Here is a 17,076-nt window from a genome sequence, read left to right on the forward strand (position 1 = left end):
GCGGACCGCCTCATGCGCTCTGCGGCGCGTGTGGAAAGCGCTCGTCGCTCCGCGCGAGGAACACAGGGAAAGGCTGCTGCAATTGGCGCTGCCACCGAGGCCTCTCCCTCTGTCTCTCCCTCCCTCTCTCTCTCACTCACGTGGTCTCGCTCTCCACTCCTGCGCCCGTCCTCGCGGCCCCTCCCTCCCACCCCAAATTCCCCCTCCCACTGAATCTCAATCCTTCCTTCCGTAGCGCCTCTCCTGGTTGGGTTTTGGGGGGAGTCTCCGGGTTGGGGTTGGGGTTTGGTCGGCGGCGGAGTTGGAGTTGGGAGGGCGGCTGCGATACCGGCGAGCAGGCGGAGTTCGGGCGCGCGCTCTGTGGTCGGAGGACGGAGGGGCGCGGGTGAGATCTACGCGTGCTGCTGCGGCGTTCTCGCCGGTCCGGCGGGGCAGATGGGGTTCCTCTCGGCGAAGCTCCTGCCGTCCTGCGAGAGCATGTGCGTTTGTTGCCCCGCGCTGCGCCCGAGCTCCCGACGCCCTGTCAAGCGCTACAAGAAGCTGCTCGCCGAGATATTCCCCAAGACGCCGGTGAGTGCCGCCCCCTCGGTTCTCTTCTCGCTCCGGTCCGGTCGGCGAGGGTCTACTGTAAGAGTTTCGGTAGCGGCATTGGTTGATTTGTTCTGTCGCTCGACGCATTGTTCTATTTTGGATCTGCAACTAGTCGGTAACTACCTTCCTTATAAAATGCTTTGTGGAATATTTTCTCTGTCAGGTGTGTCGTATTCTATTGCTCCTAAATTCTGTGGGTAATAATGCAGATTTTGATGTTGATTGTAGACGGCATTGTTACCCGTACTGAAGTTAGCAGTCAAGTGTACTGCTGCTGCTTAGTATTTTGCTGTTTTTCTTTTGCAGGATGGTGCTCCAAATGAGAGGAAAATTATGAAGCTGTGTGAGTATGCCGCGAAGAACCCCCTGCGCATACCAAAGGCATGTGATGTTGCCATTTTGACGATTTTTTTGCCCCTACAGGATTCCTTTGAAGTATGTGGTTAATCATTGCTTGTTTCCCCTTCACTGCTTGCCTGTCAGATTGCCAAGTTTCTAGAACAGAGGACTCACAAGGAGCTGCGCGGGGCACAAGTGAGCTTTGTCAGAATCATCACTGAAGCTTACAGCAAGCTGCTCCTCATTTGTAAAGAGCAGATGTGAGTTTGCAAAGTTCTTGGCCAGCACTTATGTACCATTCATTGCAATACTAATAGCTTCCCATGAGTTTTCTGTGGCTCAATTTTTATGTGTGCTACTGCAGGGCATATTTTGCCATTAGCCTAGTGAATGTCCTTACTGAGCTTCTGGAAAGCAAACAAGAGAATATTCACATCCTTGGGTGCCAAACTTTAGCAAACTTTATCAACAGCCAGGTGGGGTATTGGCAATTAGACATGTTTGTTTGGTGCTTTAAAATTTCATATTCTTGGCCATTATGATTTTCTTTTGTGGTATGCATTAGGATTCATTTTCTTTGGCATAATATCAGGTAGACAACACTTATGCACGCAATATTGAAAGCTTGGTTCGCAAAGTATCTGCACTTTCACATCAACAGGGAGAGGAGCACAGGCTTCTGAGGGCAGCAAGCTTGCAGTGTTTGTCAGCAATGGTGATGCATAGTTTGCTTTTCACTTTTTCACCCCACACTCTCCCCTCCTTTACGTCCTTGGTGGTTTCTAGCTATTTTGTTTGGAAGTTCAAGTCTACTTATTATCACAATATTTGTACAGATCTGGTTCATGAAGGAGCATTCACACATATTTGCTGATTTTAATGAGGTAGTTATTGTCAGATTCTTTTACAGCATTGATCCTGTCATCATTGCTTAGTTTTCGTGAGTTATAAAGTGCTTCTGTTTGCATTTACATTAGCTTGCTTGACTGTACAAGGTTATTGCATGCCTAGTAATAATTAGGTTGTCTGATTGGACTTGCTTCGTTTCAGTCCCACATCAGAGTTGCTTTGTCTGCTGTTCTGCACCAAGTTTTACCAACCATTTCAACAACAACAACAACAACATAGCCTTTTTTCCCAAGCAAGTTGGGGTAGGCTAGAGATGAAACCCGAAAGAAATAAGTTCAAGGTTCAGGCACATTGATAGCTAGTCTCCAAGCGCTCCTATCCAAAGCTATCTCTTTAGAGATATTCCAATCCTTAAGGTCTCTCTTAACCGACTCATCCCACGTCAGTTTAGGTCTACCTCTACCCCTCTTTACATTATCGACCCGCTCAAGAACCCCATTACGCACCGGCGCCTCAGGAGGCCTTCGTTGGACATGTCCAAACCATCTCAGCCGATGCTGGGTAAGTTTCTCCTCAATTGGTGCCACTACGACCCTATCCCGAATAACTTCGTTCCGGACTCTATCCCTCCTTGTGTGCCCGCAAAACCACCGCAACATCCGCATCTCTGCTACACTCAGTTGCTGGACATGTCGCCTTTTTGTAGGCCAACATTCAGCACCGTATAGCATCGCCGGACGAATTGCTGTCCTATAGAATTTGCCTTTTAGCTTTTGTGGCACCCTCTTGTCACAAAGGATGCCAGAAGCTTGTCGCCATTTCAACCAGCCAGCTGAAATTCTATGCCTAACATCTTCATCAATGTCGCCATCCTTTTGTAGCACCGATCCTAAATACCGAAAAGTATCCTTCTGGACCACCACTTGTCCATCTAGACTAACGTCTCCCCCCTCATGCCTAATCGCGCTGAAATCGCACATCATGTACTCGGTCTTGGTCCTACTAAGTCTGAACCCTTTCGACTCTAATGTGCGTCTCCACAGCTCTAACTTCCTATTAACCCCTGCCCTACTCTCGTCAACTAGCACCACATCATCAGCAAAGAGCATACACCAAGGGATCTCACCTTGTATATCCCTTGTACCAACCATTTCAAGCTGCAAAATATAGCTTTGTTTTTCTTGTTTGATACATGGAGATTATAAGCTTAATGTATCCTTTTATTGTTTATCATTTCTTTTTCAACCTCTGCCTAAATGATTATAGCATGATATATTAAAAATCAAATTGGTTCTTTGATTCAGCCTTGTTTGCCTTTTTATATGGTCACTGAAGTTGATTCACATAGAAATTAGAAAACCTTTTTTTTTTCCGGAAAACTACTATTGATACATGCTAAGTTGATTTTGTGCCATGTGTGGAAATCCAAACTGGCCAAGTGACCAACTTTGTTGATGCTCTTCTTCTTGATACACAAGCTTTTTGTGTGTTCCTGAAAGTTTTTTGGGTGCCAATAGGACTTTTGGCTTGTTCTTGAAATTCTGTTTGAAACTTTTTGAGTGGTTCAATGCAATGATGGCAGTTCATGATTTAACTTCATTTGGATTTGGCAGATAGTGAAATCAGTCTTGGAAAATTATAGGACGGAGGAATCTGTTGGTGGTGGTGGTGGCAGACATGCATCACAGCATAATTGGGTTGATGAAATAGCAAGATCTGAGGGTAGACCTGGCTTAGGTGGTGGTAATGATGTGAATATCAGCAGTACAACCGTTAGGCTGCGGCCAGCAAGGAATCCCTCAGCTCTTACCAGGTCTTTATGCATGCTTCTTTATCTCCTTTCTTGAACTTTGTGCTGAAAATGTATGCTGTTGCATGCCATGCTGTTGAACTTTGGGTCATGCCCTTCTACTTTTCTTTTTTATTTGTCACATGTAATCATGAAACTCCATTTTCACCTGATCCATTATAGTTTACACAATAGATTGTGATATCCTTTAATGAAAATGCAGGGATGAACGCGAGTCTCCAGAAGTGTGGTCACATATTTGTGTGCAGAAGCTTGCAGAGTTGGCCAAAGAGAGTACAACTATGCGACGCATCCTAGATCCAATGCTTTCATATTTTGATACAAAGAAACAGTGGACCCCTCGACGTGGATTGGCTTTGCTTGTTTTGTCTGATATGGCTTATCCGGAGAAGAGTTCAGGTATTTTGTTTATTTCCCAAAAGAGTTGCTTCAGAAATTAGAATTGCTTGCATAACAAAAATACCAACCAACATTACTACCAATATGAAATTTCTTCCAACCATTTTTACATGAATTTCGTATTTTTTATTCTGGTACTTGTACTTTAGATTATGTTTCTGGTTTCCTTTGTTTCTTACAATGGCAACCTGCAATCATCTTTCCGAGAGTACAACTTAATTATTATTTATTGGAATGGGTTATCTATCTCGTTACAAATTGGCTTTATGGAAGATGTGGAGCATCAGCATTCCGTATCACATTATCCTCAAAACCCTGCATGCTGTGACCTTATATCAAATACATTATTAATCGGCACCACACATTCTTTTCCTATGCTCTGTTTTTCATGGTATTATCTCTGCTTGCTAATGTGTTCTTTTCTTGCAGGCAACGAGCAATTGATTTTAACTGCTGTCATCCGGCATTTGGATCACAAAAATGTTTCAAGTGATGCGCAGTCAAAATCAGATATTATTCAGACAGCCACATCCTTGGCACGACAGCTGCGATCCCGAGGATATGCTGCTGAACTTGTAGTAGCAGGTGACTTGTGCAAGCACTTAAGGAAAACACTAGAGGCTGTGGAGTTAGGCAGTGTTGAAGATCTGAATTTGAATGAATCTCTTCAGCATTTATTGGAGGACTGTCTCATGGAAGTTGTCAGAGGAGTATGTCCTTATTATTCCGCTCAATTTCTTTATTGGTATCTATGCTTCCCATTTCTATCATAAAATTTTCCCATCTCTTATTTACTTCTTTATTTCCTGGAATTTCTACTAGATCAATAATGTGCGGCCACTCTATGACATGATGGCAATCACATTGGAGAATTTGCCTTCAATACCAACTGTTGCCAGAGCAACACTTGGAAGTTTGCTGATCCTTTCACACATAGTTTCGTTGACATCAGTATCATCTAACACTCCTATGGTCAGTTGACAAGTTCTAAATTTATGGTACCATCTTTAAGTATCCACTTTTTTAAGATTCTTGATATGTCTCAGAATAAAAAGGGAATGTGATAGTTCATAACTGTGTATATATTTTACTATGGCTCAACCCCCCACCCCCGCCTAATCTCCTTTTCTATCTTATGCGGAATCCTGCCTTTTGAAGATCTTTGCTGATAATTTTCGTTCTGCTTGTTTTATAGGTATTTCCAGAAGCACTCCTCCAGCAGATACTGAAGTCCATGGTACATCCTGATATTGACACTCGTGTGGGAGCACACCACATGTTTTCTGCTATTATTGTCCGAGGACCAAGCCATCTGAGGAGTGAATCAGAGTACCTATATGAAACAAAAAAACAGTCTCGCAATACATCTGTGTTTGCTTCTGCTACAGCTCTACTGGAGAAGCTAAGAAGGGAAAAGGATATTTTGAGTTCAGATAAGCCGCGAAATATGATGCATGATGATGTGAAGGAAAGGAACACACATGAAGAGGATAACAAATATGTTTGGTCGCAGAAAAATTCAGCTTATTTCTCAAAGTTGATTTTCTCTATCATTGAAAGATATGCAAAGCTAAGCAGCTCTGTAGAGGTATACTTTAGATTAAAGTGGTCATCCCTAGTTTCTTTACCTTCCTTACAAATTTTTCCCTTGGCCATCAGCTTTATTAAGGTGTACCACCAACTTTTTCCTCGCACAAATGTTTCAGGAGGCCAATATAGCCATGTTAACTGAAGATCAAACCAACCAATTGCTGTCTGCATTCTGGATTCAGGCCAATCAAACAGATAATACTCCTTTCAATTATGAGGCGATTGGTCATTCATACAGCCTCACAGTTCTTTCTTCCCGCCTTAAGGTATGAATTCATTGGAATAAAAATATCCTTTTGAAGTTAATGGACATAAAATTTTTCACAAAGACACAAACTTGACATCTATCTTCTCTCTTCACATTTTTGGGTACCAATTTTGTTTTATTAGAGAGTTGATAGGCTTGTTAGTGATTCATTTTAGAACCGCAATAAGCATCCTTGCATTTGTTTTCAAAATCCTCATAATTCTGACCAAGTTATTTTATATTTTTCTTGATGCTGCAGAATTCAAGCAACAGTAATATCATCCAGTTTTTCCAGTTGCCACTATCGCTTCGAAGTATTGCTTTAACCCCAAGTGGTATGATCTGGTTTATAAAATTTATGGATTTCTTAACCCTGCTTATTTGTCTTTCTCATGCAAAGTCACATGCCTTTCTTTGTGCAATATGTCCAGGAGTCCTACCTGCTTCTTGCCAACGCTCTATTTTTATCCTATCAACAAGTATGCTGGCTTTCACTGGAAAAGTTTGTCACATAACTGAACTGTCAGACTTGCTAAGGTGTTTTACATTTCCCAAAGTAAGTTCTAGTGCAGAGAATAGTAACATGTCCTTTCACACGAAACACTTCATGCTGTATTTATCTTATGTTTTTTTTTCTCGAACGCGCAGGAGAACTGCGCGTCGTTGTATTAATAGGAAGAAAGAACGGTCCGAAATACAATGCCGAATCCACGGCCTGGGTTAGTTCTTTGTTACAATCGCGCCAGCTGAAAAAGGGTACAGCCACACACTCCTCGCTGCAGCACACCACTACGGCAGCAGCTCCCCCAACGCCTTTGCCCCCGCCATCTTCCACAGTGTTGCTTGCTCAGCTATCTCCAGCATGATGAGTCGGATGTCCGGGTGGCAGCCATCGAAGACACAACGATTGCGGAGTTTCCAGATCGACTAAGATGTGAGGATGACCAAGGAGTTCAGCCCTTTCCTAGCAGCTTTAGGCGCCCTGCGCGCAGCCCATCTCCACCAATCTTTGAAAATGTCAAAGTCCAAAGATGGGGCCAGGTGCAGCAGGCCGATCTTTCCAAGAACGGCTGCCCATACCTGTCTGGTGAAGACACAAGAAGTGAGGATGTGCTGAATTGTCTCCTCTTGATCGCAGAGAAGGCAACTGTCCGGGTGTTGTAGCCCGCGACGTTCCAGTCGATCCGCCGTCCAGCATCTGTTGAGCATGGCCAACCAAAGGAATATCTTACATCTAAGGGGCGCCCACGACTTCCAAAGACGTTTGCTCGGCTCAAAAGTGGTTGAGCCCACGAAGAACCTGGCGTAAGCCGAATGTGCGGAGTAAGAACCCGAGCTCTTTGGCGTCCAAAGATGTTGGTCCGGCTGGTCTTCAAGCAACTGGACATTCTCCAAAGCATCCCAAAGCTTGAGATAGTCCACGATTGCTGGCACAGACAACCCACCGCCAATGTCGCTCACCCAGTGCAAGTCCTGCATGGCCTCATGAACCGTCCTCCTAGAGCGTGCCCGCTTGCTCACGAAGGGAACCAGCGCTGGAGCCAGGTCCTCGATGGGCTTGCCGTGAAGCCACCGATCCTTCCAGAAGAGGGTCGATTGTCCATCGCCCACCAAGGAGGAAACAGAGATGGCAAACATGGCTGTAACATTAGGGTGCACCTTGATGTTGAATGCGGCTCATGGCCGCTCCGGGTCCGTCTTACTAAGCCAGAGCCACCGCATCTGGAGTGCCCACCCGAGGGTCTCCAGGTTGTGAATTCCCAGGCCACCGAGCTCAACTGGACGGCAAGCCCGTTCCCACGCCACAGGACAATGCTCGCCGTTCACCTGACGACGTCCCTTCCAAAGGAAGGCTCGGCGCATCTTGTCAATTGCACGGAGAAGCCACTTGGGTACATCCAGGGTAATAAGCAAGTAAACCGGGACCGCCGTCAGCACCGCTTTCACCAGAACCGCACGCCCCGCCGTGGACATTAACGCCGCCTTCCAGCCTGGGAGCATGTCGGTGATCTTGTCCACGATGGGCTGGAGGTCTGTCTTGGTGAGCTTTCGGATCGAGAGCGGCAAACCTAAGTACTTGCAAGGGAAGTCAATCACCTCGCAAGGCAAGACTCTTGAGACGACCGCGAGCTGCTCGGGGCCACAACGGATTGGCATGATCGAACTCTTCTATACATTTGTGTGTAGCCCACTCGCCTCCCCAAAGAGTTGCAGAATCCCCTTGGTTGTGGAAAGATCTTCGGGTGAGGGGTGGATGAAAAGCGCCACATCATCCGCGTAAAGCGAGACGCGGTGCCTCACTCGGGCGGTAGCCAGCGGTTGGAGAAGCGCCTCCGCGTCAGCCTTCCCAATCATGGCATTCAGCACATCCATGATGAGGATGAAGAGCATAGGCGACAACGGGTCTCCTTGTCGTAGACCCCTCCGATGCGAGATCCATTGACCCGACTGCCCATTGAGCAGAACCCTGGTGGAAGCTGTGCGAAGTAGGCAGCAGATGATCTCGCGCCAGCGCCTCCCGAAGCCCAAGTAGGACAGGACTTCGAGCAGAAACGGCCAGGAGACTGAGTCGAAGGCCTTGGTAATGTCCAACTTGAGCAGAAGACGTGGTTCCCTCCGGTTGTGTTTACCTAGCCATCTGTTGCACCAAAAGGAAGTTATCGTGGATGCATCTTCCCTGGACAAATGCACTTTGGTTGGCCGACACCATCGAGTTTAACCTCGGGGCCAAACGGTTGGCAAGGATCTTGGTCACCAGCTTGGCGAAGCTGTGCACAAGGCTAATCGGGCGAAAATCCTTCACCTGGACCGCATCCGGCTTCTTAGGAATGAGGATCAGGAATGCCGAATTGAGGAGGTGCAGCTTCCTCCCATCACCCTCCTGGACCACCCGCAACGCCGTCATGATGTCATCCTTGATCACCGGCCAGCATTCTTTGTAGAAGCGGCCAGTGAAGCCGTCCGGCCCCGGCGCCTTGTCGGACGGCAGCGACTTGATGGTCGCCCATACCTCCTCAGTGAACGGCAGGTCAAGGGAGGACAGATCATGGGAAGGAAGGCCTAGGGCGCTCAGCTCAATCGTGGTGGTATGCGGAGCATGAGTCCCTAAGAGTCCATTGTAGAAATCCCACACTGCCTGTTCCTTCTCCTCATGGGAGAGGAACACATTGTCATCCACCTGGAGTTTGGCAATGAAGTTTTTCCTCTTCCGGTATCGGGCATGTGCGTGGAAGAAAGCGGTGTTGGCATCTCCCTCCTGGAGACAACCGATGGAGCTACGCACACGCGCAATGGTGCGCTGAAGGGAAGCGAGTGCCAAGTAATGCTGCTTAAGGCGCCTGCGCAACCAGGCTTCCAGATCCGAGAGGGGTCTGTTATCCTGTGCGATATCCAGCTGATGGAGCAACTCCCTGGCCTGGTACAGTTTGGTGTTGACGTTGCCCACCATCTTCTGGCTCCATGACTGGAGGGCTGTAGTGAGCCCTTTGAACTTCGCCGCCAGTCGCTCGATCGGGCACATCCCCAGAACAGGGGCCGCCCAGGCGTTAGCCACTACCTCCTTGAAACCATCAAGGGATGGCCAGAAGCTCTCGAAGTGGAAGCGTCCTCGACAAGGGGCATTGTCGCGCAGGCCGAGGATCAGGGGGCAGTGATTGGAGATCCCCGCCGCAGTGCTCTGAAGCAAGGATTCCGGGAACAGCTGCTCCCAGGATGAAGAGCAGAGTACCCGATCAAGACGAACCAGTGTAGGGGAGTCTCTCTCGTTGGACCAGGTGAAACGGCGGCCGAGCAACTCCAGCTCCTGCAATTCAAGCTCGTTGATGAGCCTCCTGAATCTCCCCATCATGGCCCGGTCAACGTACGGGTTCTTGTCGGCAGAGTGGTAGATGAGGTTGAAATCGCCCCCGGTGAGCCAAGGACCCGGGCAGGCAGAACGGATGTCCCAGAGCTCCTGCAAGAACTGCAGATTGTCGGTGTCGAGGTGCGGGCCGTAGACCCCAGTAAACCACCACTCATTGCCGTCCTCCAAAACAAACTTCACGGAGGCCGAATAGGTATCCACTCGTGTTGACTCCGCTTGGCAGGACCCCGTGCGCCAAGCAACCAGGACTCCACCGCGGGTACCTAAATCGCCAGTAGCTGGCACAAAGATGTACTGATCAAAGTCAGCCCCCAGCGTGGCCAACACTGTCGAAGCCGAAATGTCCGGCATCTTTGTCTCCTGGAGGCAGACTATGTCGGGCTTGGAGGAAGCCACCAATTCGCGGACACAATCGCGACGGGCCCGCTGATTCAACCCCCAGACGTTCCAATAGAGAATACTAGATATATTCATTGGATAAACCATTTTGAACTCCCAATACAAACGCCATCGGTGTGTCACACCCACACACACAGGTCCACACATCGGACCTCAGCATCGTCCGGCACTGTCCAGCCAAAGAGGGCTGCCAATGCCACGACGTTAGACCAGGAGAGGTCATGCAAGAAAAGTCGAGCGTAGTCATCCTGTGCCTCAATGTCGATGTGCTCCGATTCTCCAATGATGCCCAGCTTCCGCATCAGGACAGCCTGCGCCCTACGAATAGCATTGGCCTCCGTCTTGCGAGCAGTATTGGATGTTTTTTTTTGTTTGGCGTGTTCCTCATTTTCTAGCTATCTGGATGCCAGTCTATGCTTCTGTGCTATTTAGCAACACTTTTCATGTCTGATTAGTGAAAATGTGTCATTGAATGTGTTGCAGGTTGACCCTTACCTGAGGATTGGTGAAGACTTGCAACTCTATGTAAGGTTGCAATCAGATCTAGGCAGCTATGGTTCTGAAAGTGACCAGGAGGTTGCCAAATCCATACTTTCTGACTGCAGGACGAAAGTAGGGATTAATGATCAGCGAGTGCTTGATGTTATTGCTTCTGCACTTTCTAGTTTCACTGAGGTTAGTCTTGTACGTGAGTGGTGTGATTTTCCCAATTTTCCATATGTTTACTGTTGGGTTCTAGTCTTAATGCGGTTGCATGCTATTGAAAACAAAGTCAAATGCACTATTTCCTTTGTGTTACCAGATGGACAGGGATGTACTAGCAAAGGAGATCTCTGAGATGTTCACACCTGAAGAAATGCCTTTGTTTGGGTCAAATTCAGCACTGGACTGGGCAAACTTCAATGGGCAGGCATTTTCTGATGAATCCCTTTCTTTTGATGAGGTAGGTTGCTTACATTAAATGTTTACCTTATGATTCACTGGATAAAGGCATTGCATAAGTCAGAAATGATCCAATGTTACATTTTCTTATTGTTTTGTGTCATGAAAATTGTTTTTAGATCACCTCACAGGTCCTTTTCAATTGCAGGAGTGTTCAAGAACCTCTTCAGTAGATTGTGGCTTGCACGAATCACCAATTACCAACACAGCTAGCTCCATCTCAAAGATTACATTACCACAGTCTGTTCCACATGTTTTAGGTGTTGGTCAATTGCTGGAATCAGTAAGTACTTCTAGTTCAGTTTACTTGTTAGCTAGTTCACATTTGCACTTTTTTTTGAAGCATAGGTGATTAGGCATCATTGTATATTTTATTATATTGCTTTTTCCTTTCTGCCTCTTATCGTGCCATCACAGTAGCGTATTATTATTATATCACTCAGCTAAGCTGTATGTAACTATTGCAAGGATTTGTTCTTCGAATTTTTGTACCAGTTTCTGAATATCACTCTGTTACCAGGCGTTGCATGTGGCTGGCCAGGTTGCAGGTGCATCTGTTTCAACCTCCCCCCTTCCATACGATACAATGACTAGTCAGTGTGAAGCCCTTGGATTGGGCACGAGGAAGAAGCTATCAAGCTGGCTTGTCAATGGCCATGAATCGACTCCCGACAATCCTATGCCAAGTCTTCCCACTGCCCATCATTCCATCATTCCCAAGGTATTGAGATGGACGTATTCTAAACATGTCCACAAGAATGATGTCTTCCTGTATCTTGTTCTCACACAATCTATGTCCAGGTAAACTCTTGTGGCATCGAGAGCATCCACCGCATGTCATCAGAGCCAAGTTCCATGGTGAAGCTTCCACCAGCCAGCCCCTTCGATAACTTCCTGAAGGCCGCCTATCGCACCCAGCCGGAGCTGTGATCAGGCCTTGCAGCACCTAACCAACCCTGTTCATGAGGGCTAGACTGCAGTACCAAAGCATAGTACACTAGGTCATCTAATGGAACATCTGGCCACTCTGGGCCTAACTATCTGTAGCGTCGTTTTAGCAGTAGTAGTGTATGTATTTGCTTATTTATGGGTACCAAATGCTGTAGTGTATGCGTATCTATGATCATCTGTACCTCTGTAGTTGTCAATCGCAAGATCTCTCGTTGTTCAGACTGAGATCTAGGAGAACACTGAATCGTTATGCTTGTGTAGTGTTCTGTCATGCCTTTTTTTCTTCTAAAAAAAGCAATGTCGTTGTGCTGTGAGGTCCATGAAAGAGGTGTTCCACCGGCCTAACAAAACAAGCAGTTAGACTCGTTATTTGATGATCTGCATGAAGCCTAAGCCGCTAGTTTTTGTCACTGAAGTACTTAAATGGAGTCATAAGCTTTGCATACAATGTTGTAATTGCAACGCTTCAGTGAGCTCATCCTTTCCAAACCATGAATCTCCCTCGAGTCGTCTACTAATAATGGCCTTATTTAGTTGTGCCCGTAAATTTTTTGAAATAGAATCTTTGCACATTTGAAGTATTAAATATACACTAATTATAAAACTAATTACAGAATTTATCTGTAAATTACGAGACGAATCTAATGAGTCTAATTAATCCATTAGAATATGTGTACTGTAGCAATTTAGTATATAATCATAATATAATTAGACTCATTAGATTCGTCTCGCAATTTACAAGCAAACTATGCAATTTATTTTTTATTTCATCTAGATTTAATACTTCATGCATGGAAAATTCTTTTTGGATGTAATATATTTGGAATTTTGAATTTTGCAAAATCTTATAACAGGCCTCGGCCTCCGCCGAGTGAGAAAGGTCGAAGCCCATATATAGCTAAGCCATTCTCTCACTTCCACAGTGATTCCACCCATCGTCTCCTTTACCACTCTTGCAGTCTCGCTCGCGGATAAGACGAGGCGCTACCAAACCAAAGCCCCCCTCCGCCCAAAAACCCCACTCGTGCTCCTACCCCCATCCATGGCGACCGCCACCGCCGCCTCTTCCTCCTCGCTGACCGCGCCTCTCCTCCGCCCGAACCCCAGCACCAACCCCGCCCCCAGATCCCTGCCTCTCCTCAGGTTCCCGTCCTCTCCCTTCGCCCTCCTCTTCCCGCCCTCTCTGCCGGCACTAACCCGTCTCCATCCGCGTCTCGCAGGAACAGGAGGTGCATTCGCGCCGTGACCGCCGCCGTCTCCGGGGGCGTGGGGGCGGACGGGGCTGCCCAGCGGTGCGGGATTTGGTCGATCAGGTGGGATTTGACATGAGCTTTGCGCCTTGTGCTAGGAATGGGCTTTATCAGGGCCGTGGGGTTTCTGATGCTGCTTTTGTCCGTGTGGTAGGGATGATTTGATGGTGCCGAGGTCGCCCTACTTCCCGGTGGATTACGCGGCGGGGCAGGAACGTGGGCCGTCGCCCATGGTGATGGAGCGGTTCCAGAGCGTCGTCAGCCAGCTTTTCCAGCATGTGCGATAGTACTATATTCTGTGCAAGTGTTTAGCCTCCTTTACTAGGGGTTTTACTGTATGCAATGTACCATCTGTATGACCATTGGCCATGTATCTGTGTTTGTGCAGAGGATTATCCGGTGCGGTGGCCCTGTGGAGGATGATATGGCTAACATCATTGTTGCACAGCTGCTCTATCTTGACGCCATCGACCCCACTAAGGTGAAATGAAGAATAAATCTGTTTCCTGGTCTAATTCCCATGTGAATATAGAGTAGGCTTGTGCTGAAATGAACCTTTGTTGATACCAGACAGCAAACCACCAATATACTTACTTTGTTAGTTCTAGTGTGCTTCCACCAACCTAGGTAGGTTTGTAATTTAGTTAGACAATTGTGACCACTGAACTTCTAAGTGGAGCAGATTTTCCATTTCATCTTGCAAGGGACTCAATTCCATGATATTATATATATATATATATATATATATATATATATATATATATATCCAAAATATGGTTTCTTACTTCCACTAGTGCTTGATTCTTGTCGATTTTAATGTAGGATATCATTATGTATGTGAATTCACCAGGAGGGTCAGTGACAGCTGGTAATGTATCATCTCACACATCTGTTACCATAAATATATCATATGCCTGCACCAGTTGTTTCAGTTAAATCATAAATGTCCTTTTTTTGGTTTTCCGTTAGGAATGGCTATATTTGATACAATGAAGCATATCAGGCCTGATGTTTCCACTGTTTGTATCGGATTAGCTGCAAGGTATGAAACCTATATCTCTGTTGAACGATCAGTAATTGATTCAAATTTGCGTGCTATAATCTTGATATTTATGTTCGATTACTCAAGTCTGGGTTTCAGTTCCTGTGTGGATCCCAATGTAATTCTGTACCCCTTTTCTGTGTAATTTTTCCTAAAATTCGGGAAGCACATTTAGCATTTTTGTGTTTGTGATAACTGGAATGTTCAATTAAGTTAACCTGCCTGGTCTGGAATTTTGGCTTGTGATACCTGGAATGTTTATGGCTTGTCTGTGCAAGTTTAAAACTTGTTTTTTTTTAAGATCTTGTTTGCAAAGCAAACTTACATGCTTTGAGTTTTTAAACTCATATAGTTTCAGTTTAGCTGATTGGAGTCTCAAATTGTATGATTGTCAACTCCCGATAGATTGAAAGCAGCGACCAGCTCATGCAACCTTTGTTGAAGCTATGGTATTCTGCAAATTGACCTTTTGTATTGAGCAGCTCAGTAATTATCTGCACAGAAATGCATACAAATTTAATTTGGTTCTAATTTTTAGTACACATACTTCTGCTATTAACAAAACTTAGGAGTGAGATATGCTCTCCTGAACTAGGCTTATTTTATATTGTATGATAAGAATCACAATTCCTAGTATTCACTATTCAGTTAGCTAGTTATAGGTATAGAATAATGGCTTCGATATAGTGGATACCAAACATGCCTATTATTCATTGCTGATATTCTGTGACCATGTCTTACTATTGGGCTTAGCTTCAAATGCCTCACATGATGTTGTTTTGCATTACCTAATTGAGATTCTTAAACACTCCTTTCTGCCTTTTCTATATTTGTTTTGGCAGTATGGGAGCTTTTCTACTTAGCGCTGGGACTAAAGGTAATATTAGTAATTGCTATTCAATATTTATTTGCATTACAAGTAACATCCATGCCTATTCAGAATGGGAGTTTAACTGGTGAATGTAATGCAGGAAAGCGATACAGCTTACCTAACTCAAGAATAATGATCCATCAACCTCTTGGAGGAGCCCAAGGACAAGAGACTGATCTTGAGATCCAGGTAAACTTGTGAAGTGGGATCATGCCCGTACTTTTTCTAGACCAGGACATCATCTTGAACAATGAAGATATTCCTGTTCCCATTTCTTGCAAAGAACTTTTTCCCATACTATTTCTCTTTTTCCTACCTAGCTGGTTTACGCCTGTTAAATGTTGCATAGTTTTACAAGTCAATGAGGCCCTCTTTTGGAAAACGGTTAATGCAAAACTGTTATTTCAATCACCAGCAGTTGCCAACCTTTTAGTTTCTGATTGTTTTCCTCAGGCTAATGAGATGCTGCACCACAAGGCTAACTTAAATGGATACCTGGCATACCACACTGGACAGCCCCTGGATAAGATCAACGTAGACACTGACCGTGATTACTTTATGAGTGCGAAAGAAGCCAAGGAGTATGGCCTCATTGATGGAGTAATTATGAATCCCCTCAAGGCCCTTCAACCCCTTCCAGCTTCCAGCTAGTCGTTAAGTGCTAGATCTCTGTCAAACACTTCTGTTGTATCCGTTAGAATTAAGGTTTCCACTGCGCTGTTTCTATTAGTCTGGCTAGATTATGTTGCAAAGTTTGCATCCCGAGGATTCAAAGGTTGTATTGTATAAAACAAGATCTACAGTCGGATGTCCATCTTTTGTAATAGCTATTGCAATTGAATTAACAGTAGCAGTACTAAATGTTGATTTACGCTTCATTTTACCCTACTTCGGCATGATGTAATGGCGTTGGCAACTGGAGATATAACCTTTTTTCGCCAACAGGCAACGGGGCCATCTGTATATTTCTTTTCCCTTCACAATGAAACGAGCTAGACATAGCTCTTACCCAGCACTATGGGTTTGCCAGGGTGTCTATTCCTCGTGCGTGTGACTGCCATCGGATCCTCCGCACAGTGCTTAGAGCATCGGATCCTCATCTCCAAGAGTTCCCAATATCCCTTCCCCATCCTCATATTTTTGGGAAAAGAGAAAAAAAATCATCTCCAATAATTCTCTATACATGTTTACCAGGTACTAACAATTGACAAATCAGCCTCCTTTGTGCCTAAAAATACGCATCCTTCCCCTCCTCCCGATCAGTGGCAGAGCCAGAAATTTGCGGCTGGGTATGCCAAACATAAAAAAAAATTCGAAGCTAATACACAGTATAGTTGACGATAAGTTGCATAACAAATTCATAATCGCACCGTTCGGCTACTGTTGCAGCTGCCACCGCCATTTTGCGCTGCCGCAACACGCGGTAGCTGCAGCCGAGCGTGCAACAATAGTGCAGTTGAACGGTGCGAATAACAACCGGTGGCGGCCTCCTTCGCACTGATGCTGGGGCGCTGGCACTGGGACGGTGAGGGGCTTGCGGCCTACCCCTGCCGGAGTTGTCGTTGCCGAGTTGGGGAGGTGATCAGGATGAGAGAGCCGGACGCCGGTCGCCGGAGTGCCGCCAGACGCCGATCCAGGGGACAGGCGAAAGGCCGCGGGCCGAAGGCGGAGGGCTCAGAGCCGAGGGCCGGAGGTGCACTGGGGCGAACACGGAGCCAGGGGGCTCAGGGCGAGCCGCGAGCAGAGACGGAGAGAATGATTCTTTTGCATTTGGGGCTTTCTTGCTAGGCTTTGTTGAATTTGGTCCATAAGTTGTATATGATACTCCCTCCATTCCAAAATAAGTATAGTTTTTGGCATTCAAATTTTGTCCCACAAAGAATGCAGTTTTAGCTTGTAATGAAATCCATCTAATTAAAGCAATATCAAGTATA

The 17,076-nt window shown here is 46.0% G+C and overlaps 2 protein-coding genes across 2 annotated transcripts; both read left to right on the top strand.

Annotated features, from left to right (window-relative positions):
- Positions 1-12: 12 nt before the first annotated feature.
- LOC120687954 (protein SEMI-ROLLED LEAF 2-like) lies at positions 13-12,299 on the top strand. Its single transcript, XM_039970060.1, has 19 exons — positions 13-570; positions 898-972; positions 1,075-1,190; positions 1,295-1,406; positions 1,523-1,645; positions 1,767-1,814; positions 3,393-3,592; positions 3,792-3,988; positions 4,418-4,698; positions 4,811-4,960; positions 5,184-5,576; positions 5,695-5,844; positions 6,085-6,160; positions 6,257-6,381; positions 10,570-10,761; positions 10,889-11,029; positions 11,177-11,311; positions 11,549-11,749; positions 11,830-12,299. Exons 1-19 carry the CDS (start codon positions 436-438, stop codon positions 11,956-11,958), a joined length of 2,979 nt encoding a protein of 992 aa, XP_039825994.1. The 5' UTR covers positions 13-435; the 3' UTR covers positions 11,959-12,299.
- Positions 12,300-12,900: 601 nt separating this feature from the next.
- Positions 12,901-16,030, top strand: LOC120690811 (ATP-dependent Clp protease proteolytic subunit 5, chloroplastic-like). The gene is made up of 9 exons (XM_039973639.1): positions 12,901-13,122; positions 13,200-13,292; positions 13,384-13,507; positions 13,618-13,710; positions 14,052-14,097; positions 14,199-14,271; positions 15,114-15,148; positions 15,243-15,331; positions 15,596-16,030. The coding sequence occupies exons 1-9, from the start codon at positions 13,022-13,024 to the stop codon at positions 15,791-15,793; spliced, it is 852 nt and encodes a 283-aa protein (XP_039829573.1). The 5' UTR covers positions 12,901-13,021; the 3' UTR covers positions 15,794-16,030.
- Positions 16,031-17,076: the final 1,046 nt, after the last annotated feature.

The sequence above is a fragment of the Panicum virgatum genome, chromosome 9N (assembly GCF_016808335.1).
Source record: "Panicum virgatum strain AP13 chromosome 9N, P.virgatum_v5, whole genome shotgun sequence".
Lineage (NCBI taxonomy): Eukaryota > Viridiplantae > Streptophyta > Magnoliopsida > Poales > Poaceae > Panicum > Panicum virgatum.

What these genes read in the sequence shown, in the direction of transcription:
- LOC120687954 (XM_039970060.1), top strand. Translation starts at nt 436, where the DNA reads ATGGGGTTCCTCTCGGCGAAGCTCCTGCCGTCCTGCGAGAGCATGTGC. An exon ending in AGATATTCCCCAAGACGCCG is followed by an intron (nt 571 to 897) that starts GTGAGTGCCGCC and finishes TTTCTTTTGCAG; the next exon opens with GATGGTGCTCCAAATGAGAG. An exon ending in CACTTTCTAGTTTCACTGAG is followed by an intron (nt 10,762 to 10,888) that starts GTTAGTCTTGTA and finishes TTGTGTTACCAG; the next exon opens with ATGGACAGGGATGTACTAGC.
- LOC120690811 (XM_039973639.1), top strand. Translation starts at nt 13,022, where the DNA reads ATGGCGACCGCCACCGCCGCCTCTTCCTCCTCGCTGACCGCGCCTCTC. An exon ending in TGTATCGGATTAGCTGCAAG is followed by an intron (nt 14,272 to 15,113) that starts GTATGAAACCTA and finishes TTGTTTTGGCAG; the next exon opens with TATGGGAGCTTTTCTACTTA. An exon ending in ACTTAGCGCTGGGACTAAAG is followed by an intron (nt 15,149 to 15,242) that starts GTAATATTAGTA and finishes AATGTAATGCAG; the next exon opens with GAAAGCGATACAGCTTACCT.